Raw genomic sequence first — 25,892 nt, forward strand, 5'->3', positions numbered from 1 at the left:
TGCTTCCTGTGGAATATCTCAGTTTTATCTTCACAGAACTCTAAAAAATCAGCACTATGGTTATACCCATTACCAGATAAGGAAAAGGGAGGTTTGCAGAGGGTTAGTAATTTGCTTACCCAACCAGTCAGACTCCATATGCAGCATGACTGACCAGTACAAATTGCTTCCTCGACAAGAGGGCTGTTGTCTAATGCCACTTGTGTGTTGTACACAGTGGTGTGCAAAGAACCAAATACACAAATGCTTGACAAAAACTAAGTGATGGATTGTACTTACCCTGGAGGGATTCTATAACAACCCTATAGGCTGTGGCATGGCGATGTACCTGCCAGTGGGCACACAAGCTGGTCATTTCAACGTGTTTGGCTTGGAGATTTGTAACACCCAAGAACACTGGAATGAAATGGAAACATAACTGTATCACACTGCAGACAACACCACAAACATCCCTGAATCTGAAATTAACTTCTGGAACAATTTTCATTCAAAGCTGCATACTCAGAGAGCTGGGAAATCCATCAATTTACAATGAGTTAGTGTACAAAAGATAACTGTTTTATGACTTGAGAAAACAGATTGCAAAATATTATGCATGATGTGGTCTGTCTGCTATTTTTCTTATTTGTTTGTTGTTTGTTCATTTTGACACGGGGTCTTGCTCTGTAGCCCAGGCTGCAGTGCAATGGCATGATCTCAGCTCACTGTAACCTTGACCTCCTGGACTCCAGCAATCCTCCCACCTCAGCCTTCTGAGTAGCTGGGATCACAGGCATGTGCCATCACACGCAGCTAATTTTTTTTTTTTTTTTTTTTTTTTTTTTTTGTAGAGGCAGTGTTTCGCCATGTTGCTCAGGCTGGTCTCAAACTCCTGAGCTCAAGCCACCTGCCTACCTCAGCCTCCCAAAGTGCTGGGATTACAGGTGTGAGCCACCATATCTGGCCCTGTCTGCATTTTAAACAGAAGAGGAAGTACATAGTCATAGCAAAAAGACCAGATGCAAACGATGATGAAATTTTGGGTAATTTTCAATCTTACCCCCTTTATATACTTGTGTTTTCTAAATATTACACAATAAACATGTAATACTTGTATAATAAAAAAGTAAATACAGTATGTACTTATCAACCAATGAGACAGCCATGGCTTAAAAAAGGGAAGAGTAAAACAGTCAAAATGGAAGTGTTCTGCCAACAGGAGCAGTTTTACAAAGACTGGTCTTCAAAACACGATTGAATAAACACTATTGAAAATTTAAAAATAAAAGATTTTACACAGATAACACAAATTATTTTAAAAATACATAGGTTCCTATTAATCTTAGACACTGTGATATGCAAAAATGGTTGTCTGGGGAGGCAATAAAATATTGTTTCTACAAGACAATAGAAAAGTAGGTAGCCAGTGTTTATCATTTGGATACAAGCAGAAAATCAACATATTTACTTTTCCTAATGACCTCTGACTTCCATTCATATCATTTTCTATTATTTCTCTCTCTCTCTCTTAGCTTACTCACAAAATAAAAATACCTTGAAATTATCTTTTCAAGATGGTAAAAATCTTGTTTAACTACAATTTGTACATTTACACTGTTCCTTTCTGTTACAGAAGAAAAGAAGACTTTTTTCCTAAAGCCAATTATACAATCTCTCTTTCCCCTAACAAAAACAAATGACATGAATGTTAATTGATTTATATAACTTGTTTTGTTTTGTTTTTTGAGATGGAGTCTTGCTCTTGTCACCCTGGCTGGAGTGCAGTAGCACAATCTCAGCTCACTGCAACCTCCACCTCCCGGGTACAGGCGATTCTCCTGCCTCAGCTTCCTGAGTAGCTGGGATCACAGGCGCCCACTACCACACCCGACTAACTTTTGTATTTTTAGTAGAGGCAGGGTTTCGCCATGTTGGCCAGGCTGTTCTCAAACTCCTAATCTCAGGTGATCCACCTGCCTCAGCTTCCCAAAGTGCTGGGATTACAGGCGTGAGCCACTGTACCCGGCCCTGATTTATATAACTTTTATGAATGTTAATGATTTATATAACCACACAAAATATTTTTAAAATATCTTATATTAATTTATGTACCATTGTGGGAGGTTTTCTTTTGCTTAGGAGAAAGAGAATAAATAATAAACCCACTTAATTTATATTTTAAGGACAAGAATGTAAAACAATTCAACAATCTCAGTCTTTTAAAAGATGTTTGGAATGCTCAATATATTTATTAAGGGAGAGAAGAAAGAGGAAATAAAATTGAAGAGGGAGCAGAGAAAAGAGGATGGAAAAAGACAAGAAAGACTGGGGAGAAGAGAGACCAATAAAAAATCATAGTGCTGGGTGTGGTGGCTCAGTCCTGTAATCCCAGCACTTTGAGAGGCCAAGTCAGGTGGATCACCTGAGGTCAGCAGTTCAAGACCAGCTTGACCAACATGGTAAAACCCTGTCTTTACTAAAAAGAGAAAATTAGCCAGGCACGGTGGCGCATGCTTGTAATCTCAGCTATAGGGGATGCTGTGGTGTAACTAAGGAAGGCTGTGAGGTTGCTACAGGAGCAAAACAGAGGAAATACTTGGAGGTTTCATTAGTGAAGCCACAACAGTGTCACATCAATAGCCAAACACAAGATCAGAACCACAGCCAAAGGCTTCCTAGGTCTGTTGAAGATAGAGACTATTTCTTTTAAGATACATTTATTCACTAGCTAGCCTTTAAGGTCTCAAGATATTCCACGACAGAGAATTCAGGACACCTCTTCTGTAAAAGGGCTGGCCCTACACGCAATTGGGGGATGCTGGGGTCTGGCTTAATATACGGCTCACTTTTGCCTGACAGTATTGATTAGATTAATTTATTAGGGATGAGGGTAAGATACAGGCCAAGTGCATAAAGCCCAATCATTACAATAATAATAGTGGTTATTCATTAAGTATTTGCCACATCATAAACGCGTTACATACATTTTTTCTCTGTGATCCTCACAATTTGCCTGAACAATGGTTATTATTATCTTCATTTTAGAATTGAAAAAGCTTGGGCTGAGGGAAGTTAAGCAATTTGCCCAAGGCCACGCTAACAAGTAGCAGATTTGAGGCTTATTCTTTCGATAATAACATGACTACGATCTCAAGAGTGGCGCATGTGTTGCTGATTGCACTCAGTGCTGATTGCACTCAGGACTATTTTTATTAGCACATAGCCAAACCACTTGTATTTTGGTCATTTATGTGTTATCTTTAATGTGTATTTTAAAATGTGATTAAAAATCTTGAGTGATATAATGGACTCTGGGGACTAAAGGGGGAGGTTTGGAAGGCGGGTGAGGGATAAAAAAGTATGGATTGGGGACAGTATACAGTACTCCAGTGATGGGTACAGTAAAATCTCAGAATTCACCACTAGAGAATTTATCCATGTAACCAAAAACCCCTTGTATCCCAAGAGATATTGAAGTTTTTAAAATAAATAAAATTTAAAAAAATAAAGATGTCATTTGACTATCAAAAAAGAAAATAAATGTATCAAAATTATTTGATTGTGGTGATCATTACACATTGTAAACATAAATCATCACATTGAAGATTGCAGATCTGTGTATCTATACCTTGAACATATACAATTTTTATTTGCCAATTATACTTCAATAAAGCTAGAAAAAAATGAAAGAATAGTGATTATTTGAAACAACAACAATATCTTGAGGGGTTTATAACAATAGAATTACAAAACAGATAGAAAAAGAGTAGCAAAAACGAAGATGGTATTATACATTGGTAAAAAATTCTTAAGCCAAAAAGCAGTAATTTAAGGTAGACTGGAATAAGCTAAGGATTCACATTGAAATCTCTAGGGTATCTATGAAAATTTAGAATATTTAACTAAAAAGCTAGTAGAGCAGAAATTTTTTTTAATATATTAAAAAATAAAAATACTAATTTTCTGTTTAGGGTAATTACATGGATTTTGAGAAGTATTTAGGTCAAAAACTGTAAGTCAATTCAAATAAATAAACAGATCGTGCAGAGGTATAACAAACTTCAGGAATATGGAACATACATGCTGGAATTTGGAAAACACTGATTAATGCGTGGGTGTCTGGGAGTGGTGTACGTCAATGAGAAGTCCCAGATGGTGTGCAGACAACATGAAAACCTTCAAAGGAGTAGAGAAGGAAGTGCTGAGAATGGGGTAGCATGTACTTTTGATGGATGGCATGTGTGCATGTGCAAGGGGGTGGAGTGACCCCCCTGAGAAAAAACAAACCTCCTTCTGCTCCAACTTTGACATTGGCCATCTCGGGCTACAGTCTGTTTGGAAAATTTCACCTAATCTGAAAAATGCCAACACAGATTTTCCAGAAGGAAATCCTATCTGCAATCATCAAGCCTATTTGAAAGCCAGGTACTGACATCCCGCCTGTCAACCGGGACTCCGAACTACCCCGAATATACAGCACACCTTTCTTTCCCTGAAACACCATCCAGAAAGGGCAACATGGAGGAAAAGAAAAATGAATGACCAAATGGAAGCAGGGGTTGAGTGACAAGTTACAGTGAAAACAAAACAGCAAAACCCCGTGTGCTTGGGAGGCTGAGGAGGTTGAATCATGAGGTCAAGTGATGGAGACCATCCTGGCCAACATGGTGAAACCCCATCTCTACTAAAAATATGAAAATTAACTGGGCGTGGTGGCATGTGCCTGTAATCCCAGCTACTCGGGAGGCTGAGGCAGGAGAATTACTTGAACCCTGGAGGCGGATGTTGCAGTGAGCTGAGATCGCACCACCACACTCCAGCCTGGGCGACAGAGAGAGATTCCATCTCAAAAAACAAAACAGAGCAAAACCCATGTACGGTTGAGGCCACTGGAGATGGCTCTTACATGTTTTCACCATGCCTGTCAGGGCGTCGCTGAAGCCTGAGGCCTGGGAGGCAAATATCTTCACATTGTAATCCATTCCACTGAGGAGGTTTGTGATAAGAATGGTGTTAATGTCAGCTCCCACAAATGTTTCCAGTGTTGGACCAGGAACTAAAGAAGAAAGAGGATATATTTTAGTTACAACAAAATATGGGAAAATAGAAGCACTCTTAGATCAAATTGTACTCACTTGACTGCTTTTCAGTTGCCTAGGATTACACAGCAAGCAGACAGCAGGGTTAAGGTTTCAATCTGGTCTCATCTAGCTCTAAAAACTGCTGCACTAAAGGTTATTTTTAGGGACCTAGTCCTTTCCCCAAATATAGTTTTATCCTTGTGCTTATTCAAAGAAGTTGGTCCACCTCACAGTCTACCATCTGCTATATTGTTATGTACTATGTCGTGATAGGCAATTGAGGAATTTGTCCAATTAAAGAAATAATTCTCAATTGTCCCTTCTAAGGTAACCAACTTTGTTCCCAGCAGACATGCAAGCGGCAGTCACAGCAAATTTTATCATGGAGACCAGGCCAAACCTTGCCACACTCTGAACCAGCATCAATGTTACCACTTTAGTTTTATCTACTCCTTTCAGGATGTTTAATACCAGACAGATTACGCTCTTATTCCAAGGCCCTTGATTAGCTAGCATTTTCAGGCCTTTATGTTTTCACCTCTTCTTCAATCTAGTGGGGTCTTTAATGAAGCCTTAAAAACATTCGTTGCTAAAGCCTATACAAATTTATTTACCTCCTGCCTCTTCCCATGCATGCTCATTCTTTAAGAGCTTTGAGTTAGTGACACGTTCTCAAAATACTCATCACTTTCCTCCAGAAGGCCCCTTCCAACAATACATTTATATTTTTCTCTGTGTATGTGTTAACTCAGTAGCGACGGTCCCATGCCCCACACGTACAATGCAAATGACCATACATGTATATTTCTCCCACTTGACCTAAAACAGGATTTCTCAGCCTCAGCACTGCTGGTATCTTGAACTGAAAAATTCTCTACTCTGGGGCAGAGGAGTACTGTCAATGGTAGCATGTTTACCAGTACCCATTAGATTCCAGGAGCAAGTCCTCCCTCACCAGTTGTAACAATAAAAAATGTCTCCGTTGGGGGGCAAATGACATCAACTGAGAACCACTGGTCTAAAATAAAGCCTTTTGTGCTTAGAAAGCCTGATCAATATTTGTAAAATGATCCAAAGAACAAATTAAGTAAGGCTGTCTTACAAATTAACGCATGCTTCAGGCCTAAAACAAAGAGACAAAAACACTGGTGATGCGTCCCAAAGAATGAGCCTGGAGCAGGCTCATGCATCATGTTCTAGTCTTGCTATTTTATTTTCCTGGTTATAAGGATGCTTGTCTGCAGAAACTGGAGGTGGGAGTATTTCAGTCTTATGGGCCTGAAGACAATAGCACATGGATAATGGGACACAATAGAAAAGGCTGAAAATTGATATGGGGCGAGAACCACATCTCAGATGAAAAATTGAGACTAATGGAGTTTTTGAAGGCAGAAAGGGCTTACATTCTATTTTTATTTTTTGAGACAGGGTCTTGCTCTGTTGCCCAGGCTGGAGTGGTGTGATCACAGCTCACTGTAGCCTTGACTTATCGGGCTCAGGCAATTTTCCTACCTCAACCTCCCAGGTAGCTGGGACTATGGGTGCATGCCACCACACGTGGCTAATTTTTGTATTTTTTGTAGAGACAGGGTCACACTATGTTGCCCAGGCTGGTCTCAAACTCCTGGACTCAAGCAATCCACCCTCCTCAGCCTCCCAAAGGGCTGAGAATATAGGCATGAGCCACCACACCCAGATAGCAGAAAATGTTTTCATGACCCTAAGAATGTTTTTAAAATTTTCCTGCCAAATTAAGAAAAATGATTGGAGATGTCCTTTCTGCTGAACAACTAGAGTACTGCAGGCCCAGGTCTAGAAAACTGAGAAGACCCTAATAACATCAATTCTAGTCTCCTGTTTAAACTTCGTGAGATTGCTAAGAATGGAGAGATGGCACTGTAAGAGGTGCTGGTGCACACAGTCTCCTCTTCACAGGCATACAGACCAAGGGTGCAATTGCTTTCTACTCCGATCGTTTTCATGCCTTCAAGATATAATTATGTGGGAGGTAGAGGTGAGAGGGATCCTCTTATAGAGGTGGCTAAGAGACTGGTGGAAAAGCATTTTACTACTGTGATGAGTCCCCCACTCCCCATATCATTTCCAAACTGGGGAGACTAAGAAGTTGGTAAATGAAATTTTTCCAACTAATCCAAGAAGTAAGAGGTAGAGGAGAACTTTGAAATCAGAAATTCCAAATGTTTAGAACTTATATGTTCATTGAGCATAAAAGCTTCCTATAAAGTCAAGGTCTCCTTAGATTGGTTCCTGGTCTAGGGTATGATTAGGTCAAGTATATACCCAATACACATTCTTCTAATTGATGTGCCCAGTAGTTTTTTATGTCATGTCATAGCTTCATCATCCTGATAATATCTACCTTATCACTAACCATACTAAAACACTTTATTTTTCCAAAACAAGTAAGAGTTTCTCCCTACTTCTTTAAAAAATACAACCAAACATAAAGTGTTATCAGAAAACAATTTATCTTAAAAGACATTTTAAGTGACTACTCATGGTATCAATATTATTTACAAAGCCTTACTTACCACTGACAGGTTTGTAGACAATTCTATAGCCTTTCACTGGGGAAGACGGGGGGTCCCACGTAATGCGCAACCGGTTATACCATTCCTCGGACACCCGCAAGTTCTGGGGCGCTGAGGACGGCACTGAGCAGAAAAGAAAGGGAAAAACAGGGATTCAGTGTAATTTCCTTCTGTATGTCCCACACTGTTGCCACCAAAATATAAGACATCTTCCCACAAAATTAAAAATATTTAAAAGTGAAAGTGCACTGAAACACACAATGAGAAGCCTTTGAGAGTCTGTGGTTGTTTTTTGTTTGTTTGTTTCTGTTTTTTTTTTTTTTTTTTTTTTTTTTGAGACAGAGTCTCACTCCTTCACCCAGGCTGGAGTGCAGTGGCATGATCCCCGCTCACTGCAACCTCCACCTCCTGGATTCAAGCAATTATCTTGCCTCAGCCTCCCAAGTAGCTGGGACTATAGGCACCCGCCACCACATCTGGCTAATTTTTTGTATTTTTAGTAGAGACGGGGTTTCATCGTGTTAGCCAAGATGGTCTTGATCTCCTGACCTTGTGATCCACCCGCCTTGGCCTCCCAAAGTGCTGGGATTACAGGCGTGAGCCACCACGCCTGGCCTTCAATATTAAATATATGGGAAATAACTGCTCTCAGGATAAAACACTTTTTTCTGAAATGTAGAAGTCTTTCATTGTTATTTTGATTCCCCTTTCATCAGTTAATTTTAGGTATAATTGAATTCAATCATGTTTATTAGAAATGTCTGTCTCCATGCCACTCTGTTCCACTAAGTATATGTGAATAGCAATATTGGGGGCGTGTTCATAGAATGTTCATGGTGATTATTCTCAGAGGTAAGTTTCTGATTTTTTTTTGCTTTCATCTTCATATTTCCTATATTGTTTGAAGTTTTATATTATTACTTATCCATTTTTTATCAAAACATCACAGTCATTTATATGGGGCACTATTATAAATTTGTATGCGTTTTGTCATTATCATTTCGTTGTTGATAAAACTTAGTTGTGTCGGCCACTGCTTAATCATGCTTAGATCATCCACTAATACTTCAAAATAATTTCACTATATAGAGATTGTTAAGATGTAATGGCATTTCTGTAATAAGATTTAGGCCCTAATTTCATACTAATAATCTTTAAATAATTTTTATTTAAAGATAAATAAATAATAGCAAGTATTTACCTTGCTAGGTAAAATACGACTTGATGTTTTCTTTAATTGTTGCTTAAGTCTGTGGTTTTGGTTTTCAAACATTTATTGAGCAGCAACATACCAACATATGCTAGAAATTCCAGTGCATAGACCAAATCAAGAGGCCAATATACCGGTAAAGGTGGAGTGAAAAGTTTGAAATCTCCCTATAGCTCTGCTCTTCTGTTTTCCTTCTGTCCTTCCTCATGTCCCCTGAGGAAACAACTATAGCAGATCTGAGGACTCACAATACTCTGGGTGATGTTTAGCAACATGTGCAGGCTTGGTGGGAGTCTGGATGGAGGCACATGGCATAAGCCTGGGAGGAGGGAGTGATGCCAGCACTTTTAAATGAGGAGATGATACTTACTTGCCTAGCTGAGTAGAATCAGGACTCTGGGCTTCAGAATTTTAATGATTTTCACAAACTTAGTTGAAAACTCCACACTTCGGTGCCCAGGTACAGAATTCAGCCCTTGACACCATTTAGAACCTAACCACATGTCACCATTGGTAATTATGACGGATAAAGATGGTCACAGAGTTTTTGACCCTCCTTCCATTGACGAGGGGGGGCTATGACTGTTTCTTTGAATCTGGGTGGGTTCTATGACTACCATGACCAATAAATAGACTGCAGCAGAAGATACACTAGCAGTTTCCATTTTATGCCTCTTGGAACTCTTGCTGTTATAGTCCTGAGGTGACATGTAAGAAATATGACTGCTTTGCTGGAAAGACCACATGAAGAAGCTCTGAAACTAATGGAGAGAGAGAGGGACTCAGCTGGGTCCAGGCTGCTTGCCACCCTCACCAAGATGCCAGACATGTGGGTAAAGTTGTCCTGTACTCTCCACACCAGCCCAGCCCTCAAGCGAATACCACCAGGTGACATGGATCAATCCCATGTGGAGCAGAATTTCCCGGCAAGTCCTGCCCAATTTCCTGACCCACACAATTGTGAGATGTGATTAAAAAAAAAAAAATGGTCACTGTTTTAAACCATTAAGTTCTAGAGCAGTCTTTATGCAAGAATAGACAATCAGATCAACAATGAAGACAAGTAAGACTCTGTAACGCTTTAACCAAGGGTTTTCATGCATCTTTCTCATTTGAGGACCATGGTCAATCCTTCTTAAACAAGTGTTGCGTGATGCCTCCTCTGTGCCACACAGCACCATAGGAGCTTGGCATGCAGAAGTGAACAGTATTGATGAGGCCCCAAGCTCTCACGGTGCTTGCCTTCCAGGGATGGGAGACAGACAGTGAGCAAATACATGAATAAATAAGAAAACACCAGAGAGTAATTAGTGCCATGATATGACCAAAAGCAACAAACAAAAAATGATAATATCACAGACAGTGGGGGCTACTTTGTATGGGGTGGCCAGAAAAAGCTGAGGAGGTGATGTTGAGCTTAGACCAGGATGACCAGAAAAATTCTGACATGCAAACATCTGGGAAAGCATAGTCCATGTAGAAGGAATTGCTAGGGCATGGGGCCTAGGGCAGGAACAACTTCAAAGAGTCCAGTGGAGGGCAGAAGGGGAGGTGTGACTGGGGAAATGGCCAGGAGGGGAGATCAAACAGATCAGCAGGATCCAGGTGGTAGGTTCATCTTTGTAAGGCACAGAAGGATGTAGGATTTTATCCTGGGTACAATGAGAAGCCATTGGGAGGCTTAGAACAGAGGTGCAGATCATTTATCTGCTGAAAACCTCCTCAAGCTGCTATGAGAAGAATAGGAGATGGCATGAGTAGAAGCAGGAAGACCTGACAGGAGGCTAGTACACGCATCTGGATGAGAGAGGGTGTAGCTTGCATAAAAGGGAATGAATTAATGGCATTTTCAGCAACCCGGATGAGACTGGAGACTTATTTTAAGTGAAGTAACTCAGAAATGGAAAACCAAACATTGTATGTTCTCGCTTATAAGTGGGAGCTAAACTATGAAGATGCAAAGGCGTAAGAAGGATACAATTGGCTTTGGGGACTCCAGGGGATCGGGTGGGAAGGGGATGAGGGATAAGAGACTACCAATTGGGTTCAGTGTATACTGCTCGGGTGATGAGTGCACCAAAATCTCACAAATCACCACTAAAGAAATTACTCATGTAACCAAATACCACCTGTTCCCCAAAAACCTATGGAAATAAAAGTAAATTAATTAAATAAAATAAAAATAAAAGAGAGAGTGTGGCTTGGACTAGAGCACACCTGTTAGGTGAAGAGAAATTAGGCACTCAGAATACATTTTGATGAATCAACGGGACCTTGATGAATTAAACTCTGGAAGAGAAAGATATAGTGGTTTTTTAAGTCTTCACTTCCACAGAAAAGGAAACTGCAGCCCAGAACATTTAAGCAATTTGCTCAAAGTCACATAACTTGTGTATGTAAAGACAGGATGCAGACAGATTTCCTGTTTCCAAATCTTTTAGTTTCTTCACTGCAATCTACTGTATCCTTCAGGGTGCATTACAGGTGACAAGTCTGTATCCAAAGGGAGAAAGCTTCACTTACAGGTTTTTCCAGGAGCAGAGACACTGACACCTTCTCCATCTGTGTAGATGGGAGTCACTGTGACTTTGTATTCAGTATCAGGAAGCAGAGGCTTCAGAAGGAGATTGTTCTGGCTTCCAGGCACCATAATCTGAACAAAAAAGCAAAGCACCACAGTCTTAGTGAGACCTGTTTCCACTGATTTGCTAATGAAGCATAACTTTACACATTTTGAAACAATCAAAAGCAAAGGGATGTGCTTTGAGAGTGAGGAGAAAAGAAAAGGCATTCGTGCAAAAAAGCATCTCTCCCTGAAATTCCCATCATAGTAACCCTTAGTTTATAATCACTAATACAGAAGGTTTAAATTTGATGCTCTTAAGCTCTAAGGAATATTCTTCTCTCAACATCTTCTTGGCATTTGTAAAGTATCCAGAAGAGAGAATAATGGTCTGTTTAGATAGCAGGTGTTTATGGATTAGGAGAGTTCATTCTATAATCCAGCCTGCTGCTTATCATTTTTTGTTTTACTTAAGTATCCTCTTGCAAAGTCAGCCTTCCATTCTTTCCTCCTTCAGAGATAATCAGACCCCAGCATTTTCTTCTTTCAGTTAGAAAGGATGGACCCTAGCCAAGAGCAACAGAACCACACATTAAAGCCAAGTTTTCTTGAGCTGAAGCATATTTACCACCAACACTAAAAAATGGTGCAGCTTTCTTATTTCTGAAAGGAGTTGTCTTCCTCAGTCTAGAATCACCATCACTCTGTGTCTAAAAGGCTGTCCCCACAAAAAGAAAAGGAGCAGTGGGTTTGACATCGCACAAGTGAGTGCAGGGCGCCATGTGGCGGCTGTGTGAACTCTGCCACCTCGAAAAGAATCGTCTGGACCAGAAACCACATGTTCTCAGTGCTAAAACCACAAAACTTTCTGTCTGTGCTCCAGGAGTGAGGAGCTGGCCCATCACCGGGCCATTTAAAGAACTTAATCATGGCTGGAAAAGTGCTAGGATGTAAGAACTGACTCAAACGGGTTTAAGGGAGTCACAAGACCAGGACAGCTGGAGTTACTTTTCAAGTGCTGGGTAAAATGCCAGCAGGCAAAGGGCGATACTGTCTCTTTCTGGATGAAGGAAGGAACCTATAAATCATGGAATAAGCCCTAGAAAGCCTCGAGTTGAACCCAGAAGCAGCTGTTGCTAAGATATTGCTAAGCTTTAAAAGCAATATTTTAAATATGAAACAAGGAAATCTAAATTAGGTGATTTTATGTGAGATTAATATGATTTTGCTCCTCATCGGAAAGGGCCATTGAAATGTATAGGTCTGAACTGATGTGTGAACTGGGGGTCCTGAGAAGGAGATATTTACAAAGGAGCTCTGCTTTATTCCAGAATGAGTTAGACGGCCCTAGCACTAAGAAAGGGTAAGAGAAGAATTGAGGTTGCCCTGACTTGTATTACTCCATCAACATAGCTTCCCTCAGGGTGTTTCTTTTAAATGTAACCCCGCTGAAGCAGAGCCTGGGCATTCATTTCAATCTGTCCATCTAGCAAACCACCCATGTTGATGTTAAATAATGTCTTCTTTCAAACTGAGAAGCACACGGTCTTGGAATTAACCAATTAAATTTAGCACATGGAATACTAAAAAGCAATGTGACTGTTTTAGAAGACTCATTAGCTTGCCAGGAGTAGTTGCTGTGATTTATAGTAAGAGGTCTCCCTTACCTAGCAATTATTATGTGCCAGGTGCTGCTGTAAGCATTCTGATATAGCATATGCAGACTGAGTAAACTTTATCAGAAATGCTTGAGACCAGAAGTGTTTTGGATTTGAGATTTTGTTAGATTCAGGAATATTTGTAGATGCATAAGGAGGTATCTTGGGGATCAGACCCAAGTCTAAACACACTATTCATTTACATTTCATATATACTTTATATATATAATCTGAAGGTAATTTTATACAATATTTTTAATAATTGTGTGCATAAAACAAAGTTTGTGTTAATTACTTCTATGTGAAATTTTCCACTTGTAGCATCATGTCAGTGTTTAAAACGTTTTAGATTTTGGAACATTTCAGATTTTGAATTTTAAGATTAGGAATTCTCAATCTGTAATTCACTTAATCTTCACTACCTCCTTTTGAAATAAGGGGTATCGTCACACTCATTTCACAGATGAGGAAACTGAGGCCCATAGAGCTATTGAGTAAAAGAGCCATTCCAAAACCCCAAGAATCTTGTCTGGGCCTTTGTCCTCTACTCCACATGACTGCACCACTTGAACCTTCTTACCCTATTGATACTCATTCTCAAGAGTAAAAAGCAGTCTCCTCTTGGGTATGCAAAGTTCCTCTTGCCTGGCCTCTGCTTGTTTGGACAAAGCAAAGTAAAAAAATGTGCTCCTACTAAAAACAAATGCTACAGGTCAGAACAGATGCTGGTTTTATTTATAAAACAATTCTGTAAAAAGTGTTCATGGTTAGGTGGGATGCAAATATAACTAGTGAGCTTCATGCTTTTATTTTTTTTCAGAAATGGATGTTCATGTCTGGCTCTAATACCACCCAAAGCTTTTCAGTACAACCTGGACCACATCCAACCAGCTGTTCCTGTAGTAGAAAGAGGATTCCCTGTATCTTGCTGTGTTCCCGTCTTATGAAGTTCAGTTCTACACCGTGATTCTCAAACTCTTTGTGGTGAAGGACTAGGTGGTGGTGGTGGTGGTGATGGTGGTGGTGGTGTCATTTTAATTCCCATCCGTTGCAGATCAGTATTTGTAAAATACGATAAAACCAAGTGGTTAGAAAAGTGATCGTGTTCTCAGGTTGTTGCAGTAATGTCAAATGGCTATCAATGTTTCTAAAATGTTAATCTTAATATCTGAACTTATCATGTAGTCATGTAGGAAACTGAGTCGCACTTTGAGTATTCTTCCTCTAGACATATTCTTGCAACCCAGATTCAGGTTAGAGCTACAGATTTTTATACTTAGGCTCTAGAAAATTCTGAAATCCTGACTAGCCTTTTAAAATAAATGAGAGACCTTCCTATCCTGAAAACAAAATGTATAGCAATGTCATTGCCACTCTTCCATATTCCAAGACAGAGTTGAAAGTCAATCCTTATAAAATATGTGACAGTTACTATAGTTTTATTTCTAAGAATTCAAACGTTTTTTTTTTAACCTAGAAATATTTGATAGGTATAATTATATCTAGAACGTATAGAAACACTTCATTTACCTCAACTGGAAACGTAAATTAAATTCCCCTTGTTTTACATATATTTAAGCTGAACTTTGGTCTACGATGTTATAATACACAGTGTATAACATATACATACACTATTGTCCAACTTCATTACACAAGCTTATCATTTCTTTGTGTAAATTTAATCAGCCTTGAGAGTTAAGGAAGGTTTGGTATTCCTCTTATCTTGACACATTTCCTTTCTTGCTTTCATAATATGTCTTAGCCATCTGTCTTTCTGTGCCATATGTTATTATTTTAAGATGTCATTTGGCCCATGTGATTTCAAGACCCTTGGACTTTAATACAGATGTGCCTCTGCCTGTCCACCTTAGTTTCATAATCTAAATTTACATGCACTCCACTGTCTGTCTCCAGTCATAACACATTGCATTTGTATTGCAGTAACAGTTCATAAAACACTGATACAAATTTTCAAAGAACCCTCAGGTGAGTCCCTGAGAGGGTGCCTGTAAATCAAGTGTGCACATATCCTATTTAATTAAAATCCTCTAAAGGAGCTTGATACTTAAAGAATTCTACAGTAGGTTCTTCTGTATAGCAAAAGACAGAGAGAGGAAAAAAGACAGTTTTGTGCAGCAAATAAGCACCACCAAATTTATCATTATTTTTCATTTTTACTACAGGTTTGTTTAACTGGGTCAGAGTGCTTAAGACTTTTGATCTTTTTTTCCCTTCATCTAGGTGTCCAACTATTTCAAAAATAAACAGTGTGAAATGAAAGAAAGTAGAAAAGGAAAAATTATCTAGAGACAACCCAAAGTAAATATTATTATTATTTTACCTTGCATAGCTTACGAGTGCATGCATGAGATTAAATTGTTATTCTTTCCAAATGAACAGGAATAATTCACTAAGAAGCTTAATGTATTTCTTAGAAAGAGTGAAAAACAAAAAGCAAACAAACCAGAAAAAAATAAATAAATAAAAACCAGCCTCTCACTCTGGGAAGTTTCCATGGGTCTCATTTTTAGGAATTAAATTACAATATGAGAAAAATAACACAGAAAATAAAATATCACAACTTATATATTTAATTTACCATTCCTAACCAAAATTTTATTTTATTTTTTTGAATTTGCCAATCATGGACCATTTGAAGTGTATGGTCTGAGTGAATTTGTAATTCAACCTATTTTGTTTAAGAATCCATTAACTTTTCAAAAGTATACTCCCAGAACACTATAATGGCCTTCTGGCTATTCACAGTAGGTGTGGTCTATCACTGCGTCCTATAAATACTTCCTCCATCAGTCAGAAATGAAGTACTTTCCTTAAAGGATTTTGGGCTCAAATAGTTGTTTGTGTAAGCATATAAACAAAAATAACTTCCCATTGAAGCCTTTTTGAGAGAGGAAGGCAAACGAATGATAATGTTATACTTGAGCAATAATAAATCTTGTAGACTTCTTTCCCAGAGTGTCAGAAATAATGCAACAGAGGGCAAGAAATGCAGGAAATGAGCTAAATAAACATATTTCATGACTCAAAAGAAAAATTCTTCTGGATGCATACTGGAGTTACCTGGTTTGATCAGAAACATGTCTAAGAAAGAATTTTCAGGTTCTAGACAAAAAGCAATGATATAGTGTAAATTTAGAATACATGGGAAGGCCATGATTAAAAGCGTACCAGGCCATGATTAAGAGTGTATCATTGATTTTGGTGCCCGAGTAAGATGGCCAAATAGCAACAGCTCTGGTCTGCAGCTCCCAGTGAGATCAATGCAGAAGGCAGGTGATTTCTGTATTTCCAAGTGAGGTACCCGGTTCATCTCATTGGGACTGGTTAGACAGTAGGTGCAGCCCATGGAGGGTGAGCATAAGCAGGGTGGGACATCACCTCACCCGGGAAGCACAGGGAATTGGGGAACTCCCTCCCCTAGGCCAAGGGAAGCCATGAGGGACCATGCTGTGAGGGACAGAGCTATCCAGCCCAGATACTATGCTTTTCCCACGGTCTTTGCAACCTGCAGACCAGAAGATTCCCTTGGGTGCCTATACCACCAGGGCCCTGTGTTTCAAGCACAAAGCTGGGTGGCCATCTGGGCAGACATCGAGCTAGCTGCAAGAATTTATTTTCATACCCCAGTGATGCCTGGAATGCCAGCGAGACAGAACCATTTACTCCCCTGGAAAGGGGACTGAAACCAGGGAGCCCAGTGGTCTTGCTCAGCAGATCCAATCCCCCACAGAGCCCAACAAGCTAAGATCCACTGTCTTGAAATTCTCGCTGGCAGGACAGCAGTCTGAAGTCAACCTGGGATGCTCGAGCTTGGTGCGGGGAGGGGCATCTGCCATTAGTAAGGGTTGAGTAGGTAGTTTTCCCCTCACAGTGTAAACAAAGCTGCCTGGAAGTTTGGACTGGGAATAGCCTACCACAGTGCCACAAAACCACTGTAGCCAGACTGCCTCTCTAGATTCCTCCTCTCTGGGCAGGGAATCTCTAAAAGAAAGGCAGCAGCCCCAGTCGGGGGCTTATAGATAAAACTCTCATCTCCCTGGGACAGAGCACCTGGAGGAAGGGGTGGCTGTGGGCGCAGCTTCAGCAGACTTAAACGTTCCTGCCTGCTGGCTCTGAAAAAAGTAGCGGACCTCCCACCACAGTGCTTGAACTCTGCTAAGGGACAGACTGCCTCCTCAAGTGGGTCCCTGAACCCCATGCCTACTGACGGGGAGACACCTCCTAGCAGGAGTCGACAGACACCTCATACAGTAGATCTCCAGCTGTCATCTGACAGGTGCCCCTCTGGGATGAAGCTTCCAGAGGAAGGAACAGGCAGCAATCTTTGCTGCTCTGCAACCTCCACTGGTGATACCCAGGCACACAGGGTCTGGAGTGGACCTCCCACAAACTCCAGCAGATATGCAGCAGAGGGGTCTGACTATTAGAAGGAAAACTAAAAAACAGGAAGCAAAAGCATCAACATCAACAAAAAGGATGACCACTCAAACCCCATCCAAAGGTCACCAACATCAAAGACCAAAGGTGGACAAATCCATGAAGACGAGAAAAAAAAAAAATGCAAAAAGGCTGAAAATTTCAAATGCCCCTTCTCCTCCAATGAATCACAATTCCTCCAGCCAGGGAACAAAACTGGACGGAGAATGAGTTTAATGAACTGACAGAAGTAGGCTTCAGAAGGTGGTAATAACAAGCTCCTCTGAGCTGAAGGAGCATGTTCTAACGCAATGCCAGGAAGCCAAGAACCTTGATAAAACATTACAGGAACTGCCAACCAGAATAATCAGCTTAGAGAAGAACATAAATGACCTGATGGAGCTGAAAAAAAACAACATAAGAACTTCGTGAAGCATACATAGGTATAAATAGCCAAATGGATCAAGTGAAAGAAAGGATATCAGGGATTGAAGGTCAACTTAATGAAATAAAGTGTGAAGACAAGATTAGAGAAAACATAATGAAAAGGAACGAACAAAGCCTCCAAGAAATATGGGACAATGTGAAAAGACCAAATCTGCATTTGATTGGTGTACCTGAAAGTGACAGGGAGAATGGAACCAAGTTGGAAAACACACTTCAGGATATTATCCAGGAGAACTTCCCCAACCTAGCAAGACAGGCCAACATTCAAATTCAGGAAATACAGACATCACAAAGATACTCCTTGAGAAGAGAAACCCCAATCATCAGATTCACCAAGGTTGAAATGAAGGAAAAAATGTTAAGGGCAGCCAGAGAGAAAGGCTGGGTTACCCACAAAGGGAAGCCCATCAGACTAACAGCAGATCTCTCTGCAGAAACTCTACAAGCCAGAAGAGAGTGGGGGCCAACATTCAACATTCTTAAAGAAAATAATTTTCAACCCAGAATTTCATATATAGCCAAACTAAGCTTCATAAGTGAGGGAGAAATAAAATCCTTTACAGACAAGCAAATGCTGAGGGATTCTGTCACCCCCAGGCCTGCCTTACAAGAGGTCCTGAAGGAAGTACTAAATATGGAAAGGAAAAACCAGTACCAGCCACTGCAAAAAACATACCAAATTGTAAAGACCATTGACACTATGAAGAAACTGCATCAACTAACGGGCAAAATAACCAGCTAGCATCATAATGACAGGGTCAAATTCACACATAACAATATTAACCTTAAATGTAAATGGGCTAAATGCCCCAATTAAAAGACAGACTGGCAAACTGGATAAAAGTCAAGACCCATTGGTTTGCTGTATTCAGAAGACCCATCTCACATGCAAAGACACACATAGACTCAAATTAAAGGGAAGGAGGAATATTTACGAAGCAAATGGAAAGCAAAAAAAAAAAAAAAGCAGGGGTTACAATCCTAGTCTCTGATAAAACAGACTTTAAGCCAACAAAGATCAAAAAAGACAAAGGACATTACATAATGATAAAGGGATCAATGCAACAAGAAGAGCTAACGATCCTAAATATATATGCATCCAACACAGGAGTACCCAGATTCATAAAGCAAGTTCTTAGAAACCCACAAAGAGACTTAGACTCCCACACAATAATAGTGGAAGACTCTAACACCCCACTCTCAATATTAGACAGATAAATGAGACAGAAAATTACCAAGGATATCCAGACTTGAACTCAGGACTTGGACCAAGAGGACCTAACGGACATCTATAGAACTCTCCACTCCAAATAAACAGAATATACATTCTTCTTAGCACCACATCACACTTATTCTAAAATTCACCACATAATTGGAAGTAAAACACTCCTCACCAAATGCAAAAGAATGCAAATCATAACAAACAGTCTCTCAGACCACAGTGCAATCAAATTAGAACTCAGGATTAAGAAACTCACTCAAAACTGCACAACTACATGGAAATTGAACAACCTGCTCCTGAATGGCTACTTGGTAAATAACAAAATCAAGGCAGAAATGAATATGTTCTTTGGAACCAATGAGAACAAAGACACAACGTACAAGAATCTCTGGAACACAGCTAAAGCAGTGTTTAGAGGGAAACTTATAGCACTAAATGCCCACAGGAGAAAGCTGGAAAGATCTAAAATCAACACCCTAACATCACAGTTTAAAGAACTAGAGAAGCAAGAGCAAACAAATTCAAAAGCTAGCAGAAGACAAGAAATAACTAAGATCAGAGCAGAACTGAAAGAGACAGAGACACGAAAAGCCCTTCGAAAAATCAGTGAATCCAGGAGCTCGTTTTTTGAAAAGATTAAAAAAATAAATAGACCACTAGCCAGACTAATAAAGAAGAAAAGAGAGAAGAATCAAGTAGACACAATGAAAAATGGTAAAGGGGGCAGGGGTGGTACATGCCCATAATCCCAGCACTTTGGGAGGCCAAGGCGGGCAGATCACAAGGTCAGGAGTTCGAGACCAGCCTGGCCAACATGGTGAAACCCCGTCTCTAAAAAAAAAACAAAAATTAGCCAGGCATGGTGGGGGGTGTCTGTAGTCCCAGCAACTCGGGAGGCTGAGGCAGGAGAATCGCTGGAACCCAGGAGGTGGAGGTTGCAGTAAGCTGAGATCGTACCACTACTCTCCCAGCCTGGGCAACAGAGTGAGACTCTATCTCAAAAAAAAAAAAATGATAAAGGGGATATCACCACTGATCCCACAGAAATACAAACTACCATCAGAGAATACTATAAACACCACTATGCAAATAAACTAGAAAACCTAGAAGAAATGGATAAATTCCTGGACACATACACCCTCCCAAGACTAAACCAGGAAGAAGTCGAATTCCTGAATAGACCAATAACAAGTTCTGAAATTGAGGCAGTAATTAATAGACTACCAACCAAAAAAAGCCCAGGACCAGATGGATTCACAGCCAAATTCTGATGAAGGTACAAAGAGGAGCTGGTACCATCCCTTCTAAAACTATTTGAAGCAATAGAAAAAGAGGGACTCCTCCTTAACTCTTTTTATGAGGTCAGCATCATCCTGATACCAAAACCTGACAGAGACACAACAACAAAGAAAATTTCAGGCCAATATCCCAGATGAACATTGATGCAAAAATCCTTGATAAAATACTGGCAAACCGAATCCAGCAGCACATTAAAAAGCTTATCCACCACGATGAAGGCAGCTTCATCCCTGGGATGCAAGGCTGGTTAAACATTAGCAAATCAATAAATATAATCCATCAAATAAATAGAATCAATGACAAAAACCACATGATTATCTCAATAGATGCAGCAAAGGCCTTCAATAAATTTCAACATCACTTCATGCTAAAAACTCTCAATAAACTAGGTACTGATGGAACGTATCTCAAAATAAAAAGAGCTATTTATGACAAACCCACAGTCAATATCATATTGAATGGGCAAAAGCTGGAAGCATTCCCTTTGAAAACTGGCACAAGACAAGGATGCCCTATCTCACCACTCCTATTCAACATAGTATTTGAAGTTCTGGCCAGGGCAATGAGGCAAAAGAAAGCGATAAAGGGTATTCAAATAGGAAGAGAGAAAGTCAAATTGTCTCTGTTTGCAGATGACATGATTGTATATTTAGAAAACCCCATTGTCTCAGCCCCAAATCTCCCTAAGCTGATAAGCAACTTCAGCAAAGTCTCAGGATACAAAATCAATTGCAAAAGTCACAAGGATTCCCATACACCAATAATAGACAAACGGAGAGCCAAATCATGAGCGAACTTCTATTCACAATTGCTACAAAGAAAATAAAATACCTAGGAATCCAACTTACAAGGGATGTCAAGGACCTCTTCAAGGAGAACTACAAACCACTGCTCAAGGAAACAAGAGAGGACACAAGCAAACGGAAAAACATTCCATGCTCATGTATAGGAAGAATCAATATCATAAAAATGGCCATATTGCCCAAAGTAATTTATAGATTCAATGTTATTCCCATCAAGCTACCATTGACTTTTTTCACAGAATTAGAAAAAACTACTTTAAATTTCACATGGAACCAAAAAAGAGCCCATATAGCCAAGAAAATCCTAAGCAAAAAGAACAAAGCTGGAGGCATTACACTATCTGACTTCAAACTAAGGCTACAGTACCCAAAACAGCTTAGTATTGGTACCAAAACAGATATATAAACCAATGGAACAGAACAGAGACCTCAGAAATAACACCACACATCTACAACCATCTGATCTTTGACAAACTTGAAAAAAAAAAACAAGCAATGGAGAGAGGATTCCCTATTTGATAAATAGTGCTGGGAAACCTGGCTAGCCATAGAAAGAAAACTGAAACTGGACTCCTTTCTTACACCTTATACAAAACTGAACTCAAGATGGATTAAAGATTTAAACAAGAGACCTAAAACCATAAAAATCCTGCAAGAAAACCTAGGCAATACCATTCAGGACAGAGGCATGGGCAAAGACTTCATGACTGAAACACCAAAAGCAATTGCAACAAAAGCAAAAATAGACAAATGGATCTAATTAAACTAAAGAGCTTCTGCACAGCAAAGGAAACTATCATCAGAGCGAACAGGCAACCTACAGAACGGGAGAAAAATTTTGCAATTTATTCATCTGACAAAGGGCTAATATCCAGAATCTACAAGGAACTTAAATAAATTTACAAAACAAAAAACAACCCCATAAAAAAGTGGGAGAAGGATATTAACAGACACTTTTCAAAAGAATACATTTATGCAGCCAACAAACATACAAAAAAAAAAAAAAAAAAGCTCTTCATCATTGGTCATTAGAGAAACTCAAATCAAAACCACAATGAGATATCATCCCATGACAGTTAGAATGGCAATCACTAAAAAGTCAGGAAACAACAGATGCTAGAGAGGAAGTGGAGAAACAGGAACACTTTTACACTGTTGGTGAGACTGTAAATTAGTTCAACCATTGTGGAAGACAGTGTTGCGATTCCTGGAGGATCTAGAAGTAGAAATACCATTTGACCCAGCAATCCCACTACTGGGCATATACCCAAAGCATTATAAATCATTCTACTATAACGATACATCCACACATGTTTATTGCAGCACTATTCACAATAGCAAAGACTTGGAACCAACCCAGAGGCCCATCAATGACAGACTGGATAAAGAAAATGTGGCACATATACACCACGGAATACTATGCAGTCATAAAAAAGGATGAGTTCATGTCCTTTGTAGAGACATGGATGAAGCTGGAAACCATCATTCTCAGCAAACTAACACAGGAACAGGCAACCAAACACCGCACGTTCTCACTCGTAAGTGGGAACTGAACAATGAGAACACATGGACACAGGGAGGGGAACAGCACACACTGGGGCCTGTTGGGGGGTGCGGAGCAAGGAGAGAGATAGCATTAGGAGAAATACCTAATGTAGATGACGGGTTGATGGGTGCAGCAAACCACCATGGACCATGCATACCTATGTAAAAACCTGCGTATTCTGCACATGTATCCCAGAACTTAAGTATAATAAAAATAGTAATAATAATGATAAACAAATTAGAAAAAAAACAGTGTATCATTTAGAAAAAGGAAAGATAGATAAAACAACTCAAAGAAAACTCAATGTATAAAAATCTAAATCCCTGAGGGGATACACCCATGTTAAGAATAATTAGAAATGACTATAAATCTGCTCAATATGAATTGACATCAATGAAAAATATAACTATTAGTTAATGGATGGTATTTTATTAAGAATATTTTCACTATACCATATAGAAGACCTTTTCTGTGTCCTTTGCTTAAAAGTTTTTTATCAGATTTCCAAGGGCAGAAGAAATTACTTCCTATATTAAACTTTTACACATATCTATACATACATATATACAGATACAAGTGCATATGGCCTTTTATGATCCAACTTTGGTGCTTGAACAGGTGATTGAGGCAGCAGAAGAGAAGCAACATTTGAAACAATGTTCAGAGGTTATTAACTTAAAGCAAGTTGTACATGCAGCAAGTTTTGGATATATAAAGGTCACTAAGAAGCCAGTAGTGGAGTCAGATTAACAGCAAACATTAGTTTCTGGAGATGGCAGACTCACTAAGAAACGAGCAGTAAAGTTTGCATTGATCTCCAAAGACAGTCTTGTTAGTTGTGTTAGTAACATCTGCAGAGTTTCTAGTCAGTTGAATTTGTACAGACCGTTCCTACCACTTCTTCCTCGGGGTCCCCTTGAACTGTCAGGTAGGTCACCCTAAACTGCTGCACATCGCTGTCAGAAATGTCCCATTTTACCCGCAGGCTAGAAGTGGTTTCATCACCTACAACCAGGTTTCTGATTCCCGTCTGGAAAACTGGAATAAACACAACCAAAGATTTAAAAACTTTTAACCCATCATATTCCAAAATGAGCCACAGAGGCTACCTGTGGGGTAACAGCAAGCATCATTTAATGTATCCCTGTAATATAGATGTATATGAGGCGAGAAGAGCTCAGCTATGGTGCTTAATGGGGAGGCAAGATACCTACTAGCGGCAAATAAAAGTAGGATTAAGAGATGCTTACAAGATGAGACCATGGAGCTCTCAAAACTGTCAGTTCTGTATATGCACTAGTAAAAAGAACTGGGAAGAAGCCCTGAGACTAGAAAAACAGCCCATGGAACCCAAAGGAAAGTGTGGTCATGAAAACCTCACACTAGTGCTCTGTGGACATGTGGGCACAGTGGGCCAGATCTTGTCCACCTCTGTGTGCAATCTAGCATCCAACACACATCACAATCACCTGCCCTAGCCCCCATTTCTGTTTTAACACTTGTCATTCAAAGCACAAATCTGCGCTTAGGCTGCCTTTATCCATTCAGCCCACACAGACACGATCTTTTCTCTGATACTTGTCCAATCTCCTTTACCCATGTTTCCTGGCACATTCATGCTCATCTCAAGGTGTCTCCTCCCTTATTTGTCACATTTTTTTTTCTTTTCTCTTCTACTCCCAACTTCATTTCCCTTTGTCCATCTCATCTCATTCTCCTTTCTCTTCATTCATGTATTAATTCATTTAGAAAATATTAATTGAACTTTTTCTGTGTGTCAGACTGTTAGGGCTTTGGTTTTCATACAGTTACTAACTCAACAATAATAGTAAAAGTGTCACAGGGGAGGTAGGAGATTGACATTTACCTGGCAACATTGCAGGGGGGTTACCAGGCAATGGGAATGGGAGGAAACTTCTCACATTCAGGGCAAGGAGTTTGGGATGGAAAGAGAAAAATGGGGGAAGCATAGGAAATATGGTTGAGGCCAGGAAGGGAAGCAGGACCCAACTAGGAAGGATCTTGGATGCTATGAAAAAGACTTCAGAGCACAAAGAAGGCTTGATAAGGATTAATTGAGGAATGAATGAATCAACGAATGGGTAATGGAGAGCCACTGAAGTGTCTTACAGAAGTAAATAAATGATATTATCAAACTTGTGTTTTACCAAGTTGACTCTGACAGCTAGTTGGGAGGTATATTACAGTGAAGGGGAAAGCTAAGCTGAGACAGGAAACAACTAATGTAGGAAAAACAATAGACCAGCCAAGTCTCAGTTACCCACAGAAATGCAAGGAAAACATGATAAGAATAATTCTCAACAAGACCAGGCATGGTGGCTCATGCCTGTAATTCCAGAACTTTGGGAGGCCGAGGAAGAAGGAACATTTGATCTCAGGAGTTAAAGACCAGCCTGGACAATATGGCAGGAAAGACCTCATCTCTACTAAAATTCAAAACAATTAGCCAGGCATGGTGGCACATGCCTGTAGTCCTAGCTACTTGCGGGGATGAGGCAGGAGGATCGCATGAGCCCAGGAAGTCAAGGCTGTGGTGAGCCTTGATCATGCCACTGCACTCCAGGCTGGATGACAGAGTGAAACTCTATCTCTAAAAGAAAAAAAGAGAAAAGAAGAGGAATTCTCAACAGAGAGCAACAGAAGTCACTGGGATAAAGAGGAAGGCAAAGACCTCTGAGGAGGCAGCTATGTTAACATTCCAGGTAAGGGGCATGAGCATCCAAGGCAAAGATGAAAGAAGTAGAGTGATATATCAGTGAGATCAGTTGACTAGGAGATCCATAGTGGCAAGGAAGATGTTGAGAGGCTCTGAGAGGTGTGAAATTTGAACCAGTGTGCCAGAAAAGGAAGGGAGGGTCATCTATTTTCCTATTTAATAATAAATAAAACCAGGATAACATAACATCTGTTTAAATAAAAATTTTAAAGTGGGTAAACAGGCTACTATTTGACCTTACCTGACGTCACAGGCGTGGTAGGCACCATGGTTGTAGCTGGTTCTGTCCAAAAACTGTCAACTAAAAGCAATATATTACTTAAAAATGCTGTAAAAATAATAACTGTCCATTTTTATA

At 39.8% G+C, this 25,892-nt stretch overlaps 1 protein-coding gene across 3 annotated transcripts in view; it reads right to left on the bottom strand.

Annotated features, from left to right (window-relative positions):
- The window catches only part of COL14A1 (collagen type XIV alpha 1 chain), a 245,408-nt gene that overhangs the window by 118,596 nt on the left and 100,920 nt on the right, over nucleotides 1–25,892 (bottom strand). For 2 of the 3 annotated variants that reach the window (XM_050802163.1, XM_050802165.1), the window contains exons 18-23: nucleotides 25,776–25,835; nucleotides 23,684–23,835; nucleotides 11,346–11,475; nucleotides 7,613–7,735; nucleotides 4,886–5,035; nucleotides 280–396 (exon numbers count right to left, since the gene is read on the bottom strand). In XM_050802163.1, coding sequence (XP_050658120.1) covers nucleotides 280–396; nucleotides 4,886–5,035; nucleotides 7,613–7,735; nucleotides 11,346–11,475; nucleotides 23,684–23,835; nucleotides 25,776–25,835 — 732 coding nt within the window. The remainder of the gene's footprint in view (nucleotides 1–279; nucleotides 397–4,885; nucleotides 5,036–7,612; nucleotides 7,736–11,345; nucleotides 11,476–23,683; nucleotides 23,836–25,775; nucleotides 25,836–25,892) is intronic. The other variant, XM_050802164.1, reaches the window with a different exon arrangement.

This window comes from Macaca thibetana, chromosome 8 (assembly GCF_024542745.1).
Source record: "Macaca thibetana thibetana isolate TM-01 chromosome 8, ASM2454274v1, whole genome shotgun sequence".
NCBI classification, from domain to species: Eukaryota; Metazoa; Chordata; class Mammalia; order Primates; family Cercopithecidae; genus Macaca; species Macaca thibetana.